Source organism: Grampus griseus, assembly GCF_964374135.1.
Source record: "Grampus griseus genome assembly, chromosome: 7".
NCBI lineage: Eukaryota > Metazoa > Chordata > Mammalia > Artiodactyla > Delphinidae > Grampus > Grampus griseus.
Window position 1 is genome coordinate 47,624,171 of NC_139001.1, and position 18,332 is coordinate 47,642,502.

Here is an 18,332-nt window from a genome sequence, read left to right on the forward strand (position 1 = left end):
CCAACAAAAAAGTTATCAGTGGAAACTGTTAAGAAGGCTGAGAAAAGGTGATGCACTGAGGGAACAAATGAATTTAGATTGAAAACAAGGGCAATCTAGAACTGAGTCTCAAAGAGTCAGTCAGGAGGGCTGAGCAAGAATAGGTGTTGGAGAATCCCTCATTTTGAGCTGGAAATAACAACTCAGGGACCAGATTTGAATGACAGTTTCCTTAGTGGTCAGTGGTGCTGTCCTACATTTAAACTGGACCAACAGTAGAAACAAAATCTATCTGTTTCTATATACCTCAAATTATGTACTGAAAAAAATATTTTTTTTATTCATTTATTTTTGGCTGCATTGGGTCTTCATTGCTGTGTGCGGGCTTTCTCTAGCTGCAGCAAGTGGGGGCTACTCTTCGTTGGGGTACACAGGCTTCTCATTGCAGTGGCTTCTCTTGTTGCAGAGCATGGGCTCTAGGTGCATGGGCTTCAGTAGTTGTGGCGTGTGGGCTCAGTAGTTGTGGCTCACAGGCTCTAGAGCGCAGGCTTAGTAGTTTAGTTGCTCCATGGCATGGGGGATCTTCCCTGGCCAGGGCTCAAACCTGCGTCCCCTGCATTGGCAGGCAGATTCTCAACCACTGGGCCACCAGGGAAGCCCCTGAAAATATATTTTGGACTCACAAAACATCCTCTTGCCTATAATAAACTAATAGTATGTTTTAAATTGTTATTACTCTTAAAACAAAAAGCAATAAGTACAAGTAATTGGCAGCAAAGCCTGGAAGGCTGGCTTGTAGGCAGGAGGATAAAGAATAGGATTCCTGTAATGGAGCTGTTCACACCCAAAATATTGCCTTAAGTTAGTTAGAATTATTCCCATTTCAGACCAACATTGAAAAATAAGTTAACACCTATGTAGCATACTCTCTCCTGACACATTAAAGACTGTTTACGGGCACCCCAAGGAAAGCTATTTTATTCTGCTCTAATCCCTGAATCTCCTAATACATTTTTGCATTTATTATACAGACAATGGCTAGTGGTCTGAAAAACATATTTTGGGCGATAGCATATATGTCATATAATACTTATATAATCACATCCAAAATCTAATATTTTAAGAACAAAGCAACTGTTCTAATCTACTATGACATATAAACTAAGACATTCAACATATATTATTTTTCTTAGTACCAGAGATAATAAACAGTAGCCCTACATTATTACTCTTAGGCTAGGTATGAGAAAAAGTTTCCAACCTTGATATATGAAAGATATTCCTAAAATTTTCTATGTAGTAAAATACGATAAATAGAACCTAGTTTGCAGTTGCTTTCCATTATATTAAACTGAGAAACATTCTCCTGAATCAAAGTTTTCATTTTGCTACATGTTCTATGAATTGAGTCCATGTGAAAAAGTATGTCAGAATATATGTTGTTTTCAAACCTCTCTCTTTCCTAACTGGTCTGACTGGATCCAGAATTAGGCCTTATAAAAATACCCTCTTATCCAAGTCTCAGCTCATAGGTGACCAGGTCCTTTCTATGTGACTGGGTGCTTCCCACCAAACTGGCTAGAGACAAACCCAGGCATCTCAACTCATCAGCCAAGTCTGTGAAGTGATTTTGTTAATGGCTTCCCATGACAGACTGGGTTTATGATTATTTGATGGCTAGGTCCCTTAATGACCCTTCCCTGACTTCTTGCTCATCCCCATGAGACATCTTCCTGAAGAGGCAAAATTATATTTTGATGAGAACTTTAGACTACTGTGAAATCTAAGAATTAACTTAAAGTAAACTTATTAAAGAAGAAAAAAAGGGCAAAGAGGGACACTAATATTAATAAATGATTACTCATTGTTTGATTCATAGAGTTTTTTTCCTATTATGACACATACAAGAGTATCGTTAATATGCTGCTTTATCAATGAGTTTTATGATACATACTTTTTCTTGCAAGCAGTTTTGTAGGAGATTCTGTTGTCTGTAAAGTCAAGAAAGGTTGATGATTTAGTTATTATTTAGGGTCACGAATTTATGTAGCTTTTTCCAAAACTTCTAATCAGTGAATCAGTTTTTTCTCTTTAAGAGATTTTTAAAAGAAATTCAAAAGAATAAACTTTTTTATTGTCCACCCCCACCACCTATTTCTCTTCCTTCTTTGATTTTGGCCCACATGATTTATTACTCAGAGGAGTAGAATTGTGGCTGCTGCATAAAAAATATGTCTATTTGAAAATTCCAGTTCTGACCCATGTTAACCATTCCTGCTTTGAGGTTCTCTGGGGAAGGCCACAGACTTGGAGGGAGACAGTGAGCTAGTCCTTTCTGTTTGCTAAAAGACACATGAGGTAGCAAGACAATCTGACAAGAGCTTCCGGATAATTCTTACTTACCCTTTCAAATCCCATAGTCCTACCCACACTCTCATCAAACAGTAGTAAGGAATTAAGTGGTGACTATTTAATAACTACGGGTTAAAATCATAAATTTCTAGCCATAATAAATACTAATTTAGATGTAGCCCTTTTCTATGTATGACAATATTCTATCATGTGTTCTAATTAGATTTTTTATCATGATACTAATGAAATAAACAACATAGTTTTCTGAATTGTAAAAATTAAAGAACTCAATGAAAAATATAGAATAACATACAGTTAATGAAACAAGATCTAAGACTTTAGTTCTGATTTATTTTTGTATATTTCAGATATTTATTTTCAAAAATTTCAACATAGGTCCTTTGCTTACCTTCTTCCTGCTTTCTTAAGAGATAATTGATATACCTTTTTTACTTTTTCTAGGCCTGTACTTTACATTATAAAATTAGACACTGAGTTTGTGTTGTGCAGTGATGAGAGCTGGGATCCTGCTCCAATAGCAGTGAGCATCACTGACCTGTGAAGAAGACCACACGCAGAGGAAACAAACTTGGACTGAAATCAGTGATAGCTTACTCATCAACTGTGTTCTCCCAAGATCTCAGAAGAACATGTATACAGTTAAATGGGTTCCCTCAGAAGGGTGGCAAGATGGCCGAGTAGAAGGATTTGAGCTCACCTTCTCTCATGAAAACACCAAAAACACAACTAATGGCTGAAGAACCATCGACAGAAAAGACTGGAACCTATCAAAAAAGATATTCTACATCCAAAGACAAAGAAGAAGCCACAAAAAGATGGTAGAAGGGGTGCTTTCATAATATAATCAAATCCTATACCCATCAGGTTGGCAACCCACAAACTGGAAACTTAATTATATCACAGAGGTTCTCCCACAGGACTGAGAGTTCTGAGTCACACATCAGGTCCCCCAGCCTGGGGGTTTGGCACCAAGAGGAGGAGCCCCCAGAACATTTGGTTTGAAGGCTAGCAGGTCTTGAGTGCAGGAGCTCCATCGGACTGGGGGAAACAGAGACTCCACTCTTGGAGGGTGCACACAAGGTTTCATGTGCACAGGGACCCAGGGCAAAGCAGTGACTCTGTAGGAACCTGGGCCAGACCTATCTGTGGGTCTTGGAGTGTCTACTGGGGGTCAGCTGTGGCCCACTGGGGGGCAAGAACACTGGTGGCAGAGGCCCCTGGGAAAATTCCTCAGCATGAGCTCTCCCAAAGGTCACCGTTTTGGCACTGAGACCTGGCCCCACCCATTAGCCTGCAGGTTCAAGTGCTGGGATGCCTCAGGCCAGAAAACCAACAGGATGGGAACACAGCCCCACCCATCAACAGACAGGCTGGCTAAAGTCCTCCTGAGCCCCTTGACACAGGCCTGTCCACCAGAGGGACATGACCCAGTTCCACCCAAAGTGGGCAGGTACCAGTCCCTCCTGCCAAGAAGCCTGCATGAGCCCCTGAACCGACCTAACCCACCAGGGGGCAGACACCAGAAGCAAGAACTACAATCCTGCAGCATGCGGAATGGAGACTACAAACATAGACATTCAGGCCAGAAGGGAGTGGTATGATATATGTAAAGTGAAGAAAGGGAAAAATGTACAACCAAGAATACTCAAACCAGCAAGGCTTTCATTCAGATTTGACAGAGAAATCAAAAGCTTTACAGACAAGCAAAAGTTAAAAGAATTCAGCACCACCAAACCAGCTTTATGCCAAATGCTGAAGGAGCTTCTCTAGGAGGAAAAGAAAAGGCCACAGCTAAAAACAAGAAAAGTATGAATGGAAAAGCTCACCAGTAAAGGCAAACATAACAATAAAGGTAGGAAATCATCCACACACAAATATGATATCAAAACCATCAATCGTGAGAAGAGGAGAGTATAAATGCATGATATATTGGAAATGCATTTGAAATTGAGACCAGCAACTTAAAACAACCTTGCATATATATAGACTTCTTTATCAAAACCTCATGGTAACTGTATCTACAATAGATACATACACAAAAAAGAAAAAGGAATCCAACACTAAAGATAGTCATCAAATCACAAGAGAAGAGAAGAGGAAGAGAAGAAAAAAACCCTACATAAACAAACCCCCCAAAATTAAGAAAATAGCAAGTAGAGGCAAGACAGGACACGTGCCCCTGAGAGGCTGGGGTATGGGGGCAGTTCCCACGTTCAGAGGGGCCCACACATGGAGAGGGGATCAGCAGGGATGGGGAGAGACTTTTGGGGGATCAGAAGGGAACACGGCCAGCATTTTCCCCATTGGCTCCGGACCCTGGGGTCCCAAGCCTAAACCTTCACCCCCTGGCTGTGCTGAGCCTAGGCCCTGTCCCTCAATCCCCCAAGGCCTTTTCCGGCATGCCAGTCCTGAGCCTATGCCCTGTTCCCCTCACCTAATCCCCAACCCCCCATCGAGGTCTTTTCTGGCCCTTTTTTATTTTTGGTTGCTGTTGTGGTTTGGTTTTGCCTTGTTGTTGTTTCATTTATATTTTTATTTTTTCTAATGTATTTTTTATTCTAATTTTATTTTTTATTCTTTGTTGTTGTTCTCCTTTTTGTTTGTTGCCAATTTTTTTTTTTTTTTTTTGGCTGTGCCACACAGCTTGCAGGATCTTGGTTTCCCAGGCCAGGGGTCAGACCTTAGCTCCTGTGGTGGGAGCACTGAGTCCAAACCACTGGACTAACAGAGAACCTCAGAGCCCAAGGAATATTAATTGCTGTGAGATCTCTGGGAGGTCCTCATCTTGGCACCAAGACCCAGCTCTACCCAACTGCCTGCAAACTCCAGTGCTGGATGCCTCAGGCCAAACAACCAGTAAGAGAAGAACATAACCCCACCCATCAAAAAAAATGAGATGACAAAAAAATATGTTACTGATGAAGGAGCAAGGTAAAAAACTACAAGACCAAATAAATGAAGAGGAAATAGGCAAGCTACCTGAAAAATATTTCAGAGTAATGACAGTAAAGATGATCCAAAATCTCAGAAACAGAATGGAGGTACGGATCGAGAAAATACAAAAAATGTTTAACAAGGATGTAGAAGAACTAAAGAAAAAACAAACAATGATGAAAAACATAATAACTGAAGTAAAAAATACACTAGAAGGAATCAGTAACAGAAGAACAAATAAGTTAGCTAGAAAATAGAATGGTGGAAATCACTGCTGAGGAGCAGAATAAAGAAAAAAGAATGAGAAGAAATGAGGACAGTCTCAGAAACCTCTAGGACAACATTAAATGCACCAACATTTGAATTATAGGGGTTCCAGAAGAAGAAGAGAAAAAGAAAGGGTCTGAGAAAATATTTGAAGAGATTATAGTCAAAAACTTCCCTAACATGGGAAATAGGCACCCAAGTCCAGGAAGCACAGAGAGTCCCATACAGAATAAATACAAGGAGATACACACCAAGACACATATTAATCAAACTAACAAAAATTAAATTCAAAGAAAAAACATTAAAAGCAGCAAGGGAAAAGCAACAAATAACATACAAAGGAATCCCCATAAAGTTATCAGCTGATTTTTCAGCAGAAACTCTGCCAGCCAGAAGGGAGCGGCAGGAAATACTTAAAGTGATGAAAGGGAAAAACCTACAACCAAGATTACTCTACTCAACAAGGACCTCATTCAGATTCAACAGAGAAATCAAAAACTTTACAGACAAGCAAAAGACAAGAAAACTCAGCACCACCAAACTAGCTTTACAACAAATGCTAAAGCAAATTCTCTTGACAGGAAACACAAGATAAGGAAAAGACCTACAAAAACAAACCCAAAACAATTAAGAAAATGGTAATAGGAACATATGTATTGATAATTACCTTGAATGTAAATGGATTAAATGCTCCAACCAAAAGACACAGCCTGGCTGAAATGATAAAAAAACAAGACCCATATCTATGCTGTCTACAAGAGACCCACTTCAGACCTAGGGACACATACAGACTGAAAGTGAGGGGATGGAAAAAGCCATTCCATGCAACTGGAAATCAAAGAAAGCTGGAGGAGCAATACTCATATCAGAAAAAATAGACTTTAAAGACTGTTACAAGAGATAAGGAAGGCCACTACATAATGATCAAGTGGTTCAATCCAAGAAGAAGATGTAACAATCAAATATTTATGCACCCAACATAGGAGCACCTCAATACACAAGGCAAATGCTAAGAGCTGTAATAGGGGAAATTGACAGCAACACAATAATAGTGGGGGACTTTGGTTTCCCACTGAAACCAATGGGCAGATCAGCCAGACAGAAAATAAGGAAACACAAGCTTTAAATGACACAACAGACCAGATAGACTTGCTATTTATAGGACATTCCACACAAAAGGGACAGAATACACTTTCTTCTCAAGTGCACATGGAACATTCTCCAGGACAGATCACATCTTGGGTCACAAATGAAGCTTCGGAAAATTGAAGAAAATTGAAATTGTATCAAGTGTCTTTTCTGAACACAATACTATGAGATTAGAAATCAATTAAAGGAAAAAAACTGTAAAAAATACAAACACATGGAGGCTAAATAGTACACTACTAAACAACCAAGAGATCACTGAAGAAATCAAAGAGGAAAGAAAAAATACATAGAAACAAATGACAATGAAAACACAACAACCCAAAACCTATGGGATGCAGCAAAAGCAGTTCTAAGAAGGAAGTTGACAGCAATTCAATCTCACCTTGAGAAACAAGAACAATCTCAAATAAGCAATCTAACCTTACACCTAAAGCAACTAGAGAATGAAGAACAAAGACAACTGAAAGTCAGTAAAAGGAAAGAGATCATAAAAATCAGAGCAGAAATAAATGAAATAGAAATTAAGATAACAATAGCAAAGATCAAAACTAGAAGTTGGTTCTTTGAGAAGATAAAATTGATAAACCTATAGCCAGACTCATCAAGAAAAAAAGGGAGGACTCAATAAAATTAGGAATGAAAAAGGAGAAATTACAACTTCCACTGCAGAAATACAAAGGATCATAAGAGACTGCTACAGGCAACTATATGCCAATAAAATGGACAACCTGCAAGAAATGGACAAATTCTTGGAAAGGTACAACTTTCCAAGACTGAACCAGGAAGAATTAGAAAATATAAACAGACCAATCACAATTAACGAAATTGAAACTGTGATTTAAAATCTTCCAACAAACAAAATCCAGGACCAGATGGCTTCACAGGCCAATTCTATCAAACATTTAGAGTAGAGCTAACACCAATTCTTCTCAAACTCTTCCAAAAAATTGCAGAGGGAGGAACACTCCCAAACTCATTCTATGAGGCCACTGTCACCCAAAACCCGACAAAAATATCACAAAGAAAATTACAGACCAATATTACTGATGAACATAGAATGAAAAAATCCTCAACAGAGTACTAGCAAACAGAATCCAACAGCACATTAAAAGGATCCTACACCATGATCAAGTTGGATTTATCCCAGGGATGCAAGGATTCTTCAAAATACGCAAAACAATCAATGTGATACACCATTTTAACAAATTGAAGAATAAAAACCATATGATCATCTCAATAGATGCAGAAAAAGGTTTTGACAAAATTCAACACCAATTTATGATAACAACTCTCCATAAAGTGGGCATAGAGGGAAACTACCTCAAAATAATAAAGGTCATATATGACAAAGCCACAGAAAACATCATTCCCAATGTTAAAAAAGTGAAGGCATTTCATCTAAGATCAGGAACAAGACAAGGATGTCCACTCTCGCCACTATTATTCAACATAGTTTTGGAAGTCCTACCTGTGGCACTCAGAGAAGAAAAATAATAGGAATTCAAATTGGAAAAGACAATGTAAAAGTGTCACTCTTTATAGGTGACATATTATATATAGAGAATCCTAAAGATGCTACCAGAAAAGATGCTACTACTAGAGCTAATCAATGAATTTGGTAAAGTTGCATGATACAAAATTAATGCACAGAAATCTCTTGTACCTCCTATACACTAACAATGAAAGATCAGAAAGAGAAGCTAAGGAAATAAACCTAAGTAAGGAGGCAAAAAACCTGTACTCAGAAAACTATAAAACACTGATGAAAGGAATCAAAGATGACACAAACAGATGGAGAGATATACCATGTTCCTGGATTGGAAGAATCAATATTGTGGAAATGACTATCATACCCAGGGCAATCTACAGAGTCAGTGCAAGACCTATCAAATTGCCCGTGGCATCTTTCACAGAACTAGAACAAAAACTTTTACAATTTGTATGGAAACACAAAAGACCCGTAATAGGCAAAGCAATCTTGAGAAGGAAATGCAGAGCTGGAGGAATCAGGATGCCTGATTTCAGACTATACTACAAAGTACAGTAATCAAAACAGTATGGTACAGGCACAATAATAGAAATATAGATCAATGGAACAGGATAGACAGCCCAGAGATAAACCCATGCACCTGTGGTCACCTAATCTATGACAAAGGAGGCAGGAACATACAATGGAAGACAGACAGTATCTTCCATAAGTGATGCTGGGAAAACTGGACAGCTACATGTAAAAGAATCAAATTCAAACTCTACCTAACACCATACACAAAAATAAACTGAAAATGGATTAAAGAACTAAATGTAAGGCCGGACACTATAAAACTCTTAGATGAAAACATAGGAAAAACACTGACATAAGTCACAGCAAGATCTTTTTTGACCCACTTCCTAGAGTAATGGAAATAAAAACAAAAATAAACAAATGGGACCAATTAAACCTAAAAGCTTTTTCACAGCAAAGGAAACCATAAACAGGATGAAAAGACAACCCTCAGAATGGGAAATATTCTGAGCAAATATTTACAAATGAAACAACTAACAAAGGATTAATCTCCAAAATATACAAACAGCTCAAGCAGCTCAATATCAAAAAAAAACCAAACAACCAAATCCCAAAATGGGCAGAAGATCTAAATAGACATTTCTCCAAAGAAGACATACAGATGGCCTGGAGGCACATGGAAAGCTGCTCAACAACACAATTATTAGAGAAATGCAAATCAAAACTATAATGAGGTATTACCTCACACCAGCCAGAATGGACATCATCAAAAAATCTACAACAAATGCTGGAGAGGGTGTGAAGAAAAGGGTACCCTCTTGCACTGTTGGTGGGAATGTAAACTGATACAGCCACTATGGAGAACAGTATGGAGGTTCCTTAAAAAACTACAAATAGAACTACCATATGACCCAGCAATCCCACTACTGGGCATAAACCCTGAGAAAACCATAATTCAAAATGAGACATGTACCCCAATGTTCATAGCAGCATGATTTACAATAGCCAGGACATGGAAACAACCTAAATGTCTATTGATAGATGAATGGATAAAGAAAATGTAGTACATATATACAATGGTATATTACTCAACAATAGAAAGGAACAAAATTGGGTCATTTGTAGAAATTTGGATGAACCTAGAATGTGTCATACAGAGTGAAGTCAGAAAGAGAAGAACAAATATTGCATATTAATGCATTATGTGGAATTGAGAAAAATGGTACAGATGAAACCTATTTGCAGCGCAGGGACAGAGATGAAGACATAGAGAAAGCAGGTGTGGACATGGCGGGAAGGGGAGGATGGGATGAATTGGGAGATTAGGATTGACATAAATACACTACCATGTGTAAAATAGATAGCTAGTGGGAACCTGCTGTAGAGCACAGGGAGCTCAGCTCAATGCTCTGTGATGACCTCGATAGGTAGGAGGGGTGGTGGGTGGGAGGGAGGTCCACGAGGGAGTGGATATATGTATACATACAGCTGATTCACTTCATTGTACAGCAGGAACTTGCACACTGTCAAGCAATTATACTCCAATTAAAAAAAAGATTAAATAAATAAATAACCTAGGGGTAGTAGAAAGCATGTAGAAGGTACTCAATTAAGATCTGCTGACCAATGAAGGCTTATTAATGAACAGACTCCAGTGGAACTATTCTGAAAGAAAACAATGAGTAAATTAGTATCACCCACATTCAGTGCCCTCTGTGTCTTCAGTTCAACAAGCCAAGCCCCAGGGACACAAATATGAACAAGATGTAGTCCCTGATCTTAAGGAGTGTACAGACTTGTGGGGACACAGATGTGTAGGCAACTGTAATATTTACAAAACACATGGGCACGTCTTATCTCATTTACATCATGAGAACCCAAGGTAGCTGGTATAACATGTGACTTTATACTCAATGTTTAGAAGAGAAACTGAGGTTAAGTGACTTGTCCAAGATCACTCCAGTAGTACGTGGAGTTGTAACAAGAACCCAGTTCTGACTCTAAACCAAGGGCTCTTTCTGCTGCACACTAATGTTCCAGCATAACATGCTTATTTCCCAGTGCCAGTGATGATAGAGAAATCCAGCTCATGAAAAGTATTGATATCTAGTGAGTGAGAGGCAGGCATTGATGGCATCAAGGAAGGCAGGCTTTGAAAAGCACCTGTGAATAGTTAAATATTTTTCTTCTCATTAACTATAATTTTTCAAATACCAAAAAGAATTTGAGGTTACTTTTGACAAAGCATGATATCATATATATTTTTTTATGTTTAAAAGAATAAAGTAATGAACAGAAATAGAGATGAAATCCCTGTGTCAGAAAATTGAGGGTAAGAATAGGTGGGCATAACTCTTAGCTCTGAGCTTCCTGAGAGACAAAGCAAACTGGGAAGTGACAAGGTTCTTGTATATAAAAGGAGGTGGACTAATTTTAATTTTAGCATATATTATCACCATTTGTCCTCTGATTTCTGAATCACACAGCAAAAATCAGTATTCTTACAGAAAACATTGATTTGAAAGTATAGCATTTTACCAATAAAAAAAGTGAATTTGTTATATTTGTAAATTCTGTGGGTTGATCAGAAAAAGATTTGGAAATTTGGTAACAACATACTCAATAGCACATGATTGCCAACATTAATGGTTTGGTCTGTTCTGTAAAGGAAAATGGGAAAAATGGCATCCAGTTTAGAAGGATCATGCAGCAGAGTATCAGAAATGTAATGGGGATAGGGGGGTGAGAAAAAGATTGCCCTCTTCATAAATAGTACACATTTCAAGTTCTTAACTGAGTGAACTATAGCCAAAATGCCACATCAAACACAAGATGACATTCACCAGCTATAAGGATATTTCATCATTCATTCGCTCATTCCACAAACAGTTACTGAGTGCCCAGAGTGGGCATTCAAGCCCTGTCCTTAAAGATGAAGACAGAGCAGTGAACAACACAGACAAAAATGCCTGCCTTCGCCAAGCTTTCATGAGGCAAAGCCTAGCATGTAGCACAAATTAAAGATGGATGTGTACTTTGTCTATGAGAGAGCTGGAGTTCCCACAGTCACACTGGCATCCAAATGAGACATCCTAAAAAGGCTACAGCCCTGTGTTACTGCAGACTGTGAAACGCATGCTTGGTTTTTGTCACAGAACTATCTAGAGCATAGGGGCAGCTAGGAAGGGAGGTGCAAACACCGATCCTAACTGCCGTAAAACAGGGCTGAAGAGTGGGTCCCGCCTTTGAAGCTCACATCGGATGGAGGGTGGGCCAACCCTCCCGCTGCAGAAGTAGCCAACAAGCACCTCCTTCAGTTTGAGGAAATGGTCCTCTCCTGCTATAAAGATGGCTTTAAGGAGCAGTTGGGGGTGGGGGAGCTACACCAGCCACAGAAGCTGTTAGACAAGGTAAAAAAAAAAATATATATATATATATATATATTTATATGTTTTTTTAAGACCCATACATGCATTTATTCAACTAATATTTATTAAATCCTCACTACATATGCAAAAAGCACCATGGTAGGAACTAGGGAAAGAGAGAGGGGAGTGGGTGGAGACATGGTTCCTGCCCTCATGTCTCTTACCTGCTAGAAAGAGAGTCAGACATTGAACAACTAATCAATTAATTAAAAGTAGAACATCTACTAGGAAGAACGATTGGAGTCTATAAGAACTTTAAAAGGGCAAATTAACCGAGTGCGAAAGATAACAGAAACCCTTTACACAATCCCACTCACTTTCTCACTCTCTCCTCTCCCTCTCCTCCATTCAGTCCCCTCCCCCGTCCCTCCTCTCTCAGACACACATGCACACACACTTGTGGGCACACAGGTGCATACACAGGCACACTTAGCTATGATGTAATCAGGCACCTCTTTGTCTTCCTTTCAAAGAGACAATTTTTGAGCTATAAATACTAAAGATACTATTCATTCTGGCTTTTAGGCCAACAGGCTGCAACCCTGGCAAAATCATGCCAAAATTCCTACTCTGAGTTAGGATGCAGTCAGGTCTAGATGAAAAAAGGAATGTTTCAACTGATTACATCTTCAAATATTTCCTAGTTATTTGAGTTTATGGTTGTGCTTGTCCTTCTTGATACTTAATTAGAATGTACAGGACTCAGATATGAGCTTGCAGGAGACAGACAGTGTTTAAAATGAAAATGACAGCTTTCCATTGGCTTGTGTGCTGTTCTATAGCAGCTCAGTGTCAGGTGTTGAAGTTAAGCTAAACTACATAAAACCAGAAGATGTAAAGGCTAAAGTTGAAAAATTAAAACTTAGAGTCTACATATACTGAACTTTGGCTATTCAGTTATAAAGTCAAATTGGAAAAAAAGCATAATAAAAACAAGTAAGGAACATAATTTTGGACAAAGCATTGAGCTGGGCAGATTTTAAAACTTTTCAATTAAGTTATATAACTACAAAATATTTGTGGTAGATAAAAATGAGAAAATACAGGTATATAGAGAGATAAAAATACAGCCATATTTAATAACCAAAGCACTTTCCATAAAATGACTATATCAAAGTATTTAACCAATTCTTTATTATTGGGCATTTATGCTTTTGCTTAATCTTTATTAACACAAATGTTTCGATGAACACCTTTATATATGCATTTCTGCACATCTCTCATTTTTTTATAATAAATTCTTAGAAGTAGAATTTCTTAGCTGGGCAGTATTCAGATGTTTAAAATCAGAATTAAAGCAATAGCCAACTTCAGAAAACAGAAATCATAAGTAACACAATAACAGTGGGGGACTTTCACACTCCACTTTCATCAATGGACAGTTCATCCAGAGAGAAAATCAATAAGGAAACACAGGCTTTAAATGACACATTAAACCAGACAGACTTAATTGATATTTATAGGACATTCCATCTAAAAGCAGTAGAATACACATTCTTCTTAAGTGCATATGGAACATTCTGCAGGATAGGCAATATGTGGGGCCACAAAGTGAGCCTTGCTAAATTTAAGAAAATTGAAACCATATCAAGCATCTTTTCCAACTATAACTCTGTGAGATTAGAAACTGACTACAAGAAAAAAAAATTATAAAAACCACAAGCAAGTAGAGGCTAAAAAATATGTTACTAAAGGACCAAGGGATCACTGAAGAAATCAAAGAGGAAATCAAAAAATACCTAGAGACAGATATTGGAGATTGGTTCAAGATGGCGGAGTGGAAGGATGTGCTCTCAACTCCCTCTTGCGAGAGCACCGGAATCACAACTAACTGCTGAACAATCATCAATAAGAAGACACTAGAACTCACCAAAAAAGATACCCCACATCGAAAAACAAAGGAGAAGCTGCAATGAGATGGTAGGAGTTGCACAATCACAATAAAATCAAATCCCATAGCCGCTGGGTGGGTGACTCACAAACTGGAGAACACTTAAACCACAGAAGTCCACCAACTGGAGTGAAGGTTCTGAGCCCCATAGCAGGCTTCCCAACCTGGGGGTCTGGCAACAGGAGGAGGAATTCCCAGAGAATCAGACTTTGAAGGCTAGTGGGATTTGATTGCAGAACTTCGACAGGATTTGGGAAAACAGAGACTCCACTCTTGGAGGGCATACACAAAGTAGTGTGTATATCAGGACCCAGGTAAAGGAGCAGTGACCCCATAGGAGACTGAACCAGACCAACCTGCTAGTGTTGGAGGGTCTCCTGTACAGGTGGGGGCGGGAGTGGCTGTGGCTTACCACAGGGACAAGGACTCTGGCAGCAGAAGTTCTGGGAAGTACTCCTTAGTGTGAGCCCTCCCAGAGTCCACCATGTGCCCCACCAAAGAGCCAGGTAGACTCCAGAGCTGGGTCACCTTAGGTCAAACAACCAACAGGGAGGGAACCCAGCCCCACCCATCAGCAGACAAGCCGATTAAAGTTCTACTGAGCTCTTCCCAACAGAGCAACACCCAGCTCTACCCACCACCAGTCCCTCCCGTCAGGAAGCTTGCACAAGCCTCTTATCCACTAGAGGGCAGACAGCAGAAGCAAGAAGAACTACAATCCTGCAGCCTGTGAAACGAAAACCACATTCACAGAAAGACAAAATGAAAAGGCAGAGGACTATGTACTAGATGAAGAAAAAAGATAAAACCCCAGAAAAACAACTAAATGAAATGGAGATAGGCAACCTTTCAGAAAAAGAATTCAGAATAACAATAGTGAAGATGATCCAGGACCTCAGAAAAAGAATGGAGGCAAAGATCCAGAAGATGCAAGAAATGTTTAATGAAGACCTAGAAGAATGAAAGAACAAACACCTAGAAGAATTAAAGAACAAACAGAGATGAAGAATACAATAATTGAAAAATACACTAGAAGGAATGAATAGCAGAATAACTGAGGCAGAAGAACGGATAAGTTACCTGGAAGACAGAATGGTGTAATTCACTGCCACAGAACAGAATAAAGGAAAAAGAATGAAAAGAAATGAAGATAGCCTAAGAGACTTCTGGGACAACATTAAATGCACATTATAGGGGTCCCAGAAGGAGAAGAGAGAGAGAAAGGACAGGGGAGACATTTGAAGAGATTAAAGTTGAAAATTTCCCTAACATCGGAAAGAAAATAGCCACCCAAGTCCAGGAAGTGCAGAGAGTATCAGGCAGGATAAACCCAAGGAGAAACACATCAAGAAACATATTGATCAAACTGACAAAAATTAAAGACAAAAACTATTAAAAGCAACAAAGGAAAAATGACAAATAAAATAAAAGGGAACTCCCATAAGGTTAACAGCTGATTTCTCAGCAGAAACTCTACAAGCCAGAAGGGCATGGCATGATATATTTAAAGTATTTAAAGTGATGAAAGGGAAGAACCTAAATCAAGATTACTCTACCCGGCAAGGATCTCATTCAGATTCGAAAGAGAAATCAAAAGCTTTACAGACAAGCAAAAGCTAAGAAAATTCAGCAGCACCAAACCAGCTCTACAACAAATGCTAAAGTTACTTCTCTAAGTGGGAAACATAAGAGAAGGAAAGGACCTAAAAAAACAAACCCAAAACAATTAAGAAAATGGTAATAGGAACATACATATCAATAATTACCTTAAAAGTGAATGGATTAAATGCTCCAAACAAAAGACACAGGCTCACTGAATGGATACAAAAACAAGACCCATATATATGCTGTTTACAAGAGACCCACTTCAGACCTAGGGACACATACAAACTGAAAATAAGGGGATGGAAAAAGATATTCCATGCAAATGTAAATCAAAAGAAAGCAGGTAAAATAGACTTTAAAATAAAGAATGTTACAAGATACAAGGAAGGACACTACATAATGATTAAGGGATCAATCCAAGAAAATATAACAATTATAAATATATATGCACCCAACATAGGATCACCTCAATACATAAAGCAAATGCTAACAGCTATAAAAGAGGAAATCGACAGTAACACAATAATAGTGAGGGACTTTGACACCTCATTTACACCAATGGACAGATCATCCAGACAGAGAATTAATAAGGATACACAAGCTTTAAATGACACACTAGACCAGATAGATTGAATTGATATTTATAGGACATTCCATCCAAAACCAGCAGATAACACTTTCTGCTCAAGTGCACACGGAACATTCTCCAGGATAGATCACATTTTGGGTCACAAATCAAGCCTCGGTAAATTTAAGAAAATTGAAACCATATCAAGCACCTTTTCCAACCACAACACTATGAGATTAGAAATCTTTTACAGGGAAAAAAATGTAAAAAACACAAACACATGGAGGATAAACAATACATTACTAAATAACCAAGAGATCACTGAAGAAATCAAAAAATACCTAGAGAAAATAACAATGAAAACATGATGATCCAAAACCTATGGAATGCAGCAAAAGCAGTTCTGAGAAGGAAGTTTATAGCAATACAATCCTATCTCAAGAAACAAAAGTCTCAAATAAACAATCTAACCTTACACCTATTGAAAGTAGAGAAAAAAAAAACAAAGAAAACCCAAAGTTCATAGAAGGAAAGAATTCATAAAGATCAGAACAGAAATAAATGAAATAGAGAAAAAGAAAACAGTAGCAAGATCAATAAAACTAAAAGTTGGTCCTTTGAGAAGATAAACAAAATTGATGAACCTTTAGCCAAACACATCAAGTAAAAGAGGGAGAGAACTCAAATCAATAAAATTAGAAATGAAAAAGGACAAGTTACAACAGATATTGCAGAAATAGAAAGCATCATAAGAGACTACTACAAGCAACTCTATGCCAATAAAATGGACAACCTGGAAGAAATGGACAAACTCTTAGAAAGGTATAACCTTCCAAGACTGAACCAGGAAGAAATAGAAAATATGAACAGACCAATCACAAGTCATGAAATTGAAACTGTGATTAAAAATCTTCCAACAAACAAAAGCCCAGGACCAGATGGCTTCACAGGCCAATTCTATAAAACATTTAGAGAAGAGCTAAAACAAATCCTTCTCAAACTCTTCCAGAAAACTGCAGAGGAAAGAAAATTCCCAAACTCATTCTACAAGGCCACCATCACCCTGATATGAAAAGCAGACAAAGATATCACAAAAAAAGAAAATTACAGACCAGTATCACTGATGAATATAGATGCAAAAATATTCAACAAAATACTAGCAAACAGAATCCAACAACACATTAAAAGGATCATACACCATGATCAAGTTGGATTTATCCCAGGGATGCAAGGATTCTTCAATACATGCAAAACAATGTAATACGCCATATTAAAAATTGAAGAATAAAAACCATATGATCATCTCAATAGATGCAGAAAAAGCTTCTGAAAAACTCTACACCCATTTATGATAAAAACTCTCCATATAGTGGGCATAGAGGGAACCTACCTCAACATAATAAAGGCCATATATGACAAACCCACAGCAAACATCATTCTCAATGGTGAAAAGCTGACAGCATTCCCCCTAAGGTCAGGAACAAGACAAGGATGTCCACTCTCGCCACTATTATTCAACATAGTTTTGGAAGTCCTAGCCATGGCAATCAGAGAAGAAAAAGAAATAAAAGGAATACAAATTGGAAAAGAAGTAGTAAAACTGTCACTCTTTGCAGATGACATGATACTATACATAGATAATCCTAAAGATGCCACCAGAAAACTACTAGAGCTAATCAATGAATTTGGTAAAGTTTCAGGATACAAAATTAATGCACAGAAATCTCTTGCATTCCTATACACTAACAACAAAAGATCAGAAAAATAAATTAAGGAAGCAATCCCATTCACCACTGCAACAAAAATAATAAAATACCTAGGAATAAACCTACCTAAGGAGGTAAAAGACCTGTATGCAGAAAATTATAAGACACTGAGGAAAGAAATCAAAGATGACACAGATGGTGAGAGATATACCATGTTCTTGGATTAGAAGAATATTGTGAAAATGACTATACTACAAAAAGCAATCTACAGATTCAATGCAATCCCTGTCAAAGTACCAATGGCATTTTTTACAGAACTAGAACAAAAAACCTTAAAATTTGTGTGGAGACATAAAAGACACCGAATAGCCAAAGCGGTCTTGAGGGAAAAAAATGGAGCTGAAGGAATCAGACTTCCTGACTTCAGACA

General features: G+C 38.1%; 1 protein-coding gene across 1 annotated transcript in view; it reads right to left on the reverse strand.

Annotated features, from left to right (window-relative positions):
* FSIP2 (fibrous sheath interacting protein 2) overlaps window positions 1-18,332 on the reverse strand; it is a gene marked incomplete at both ends in the record, with an annotated part of 126,819 nt that overhangs the window by 41,553 nt on the left and 66,934 nt on the right. Inside the window, 2 exons of the mRNA XM_082658915.1 lie at window positions 1,934-1,970; window positions 11,915-12,056. Coding sequence (XP_082515041.1) covers window positions 1,934-1,970; window positions 11,915-12,056 — 179 coding nt within the window. The remainder of the gene's footprint in view (window positions 1-1,933; window positions 1,971-11,914; window positions 12,057-18,332) is intronic.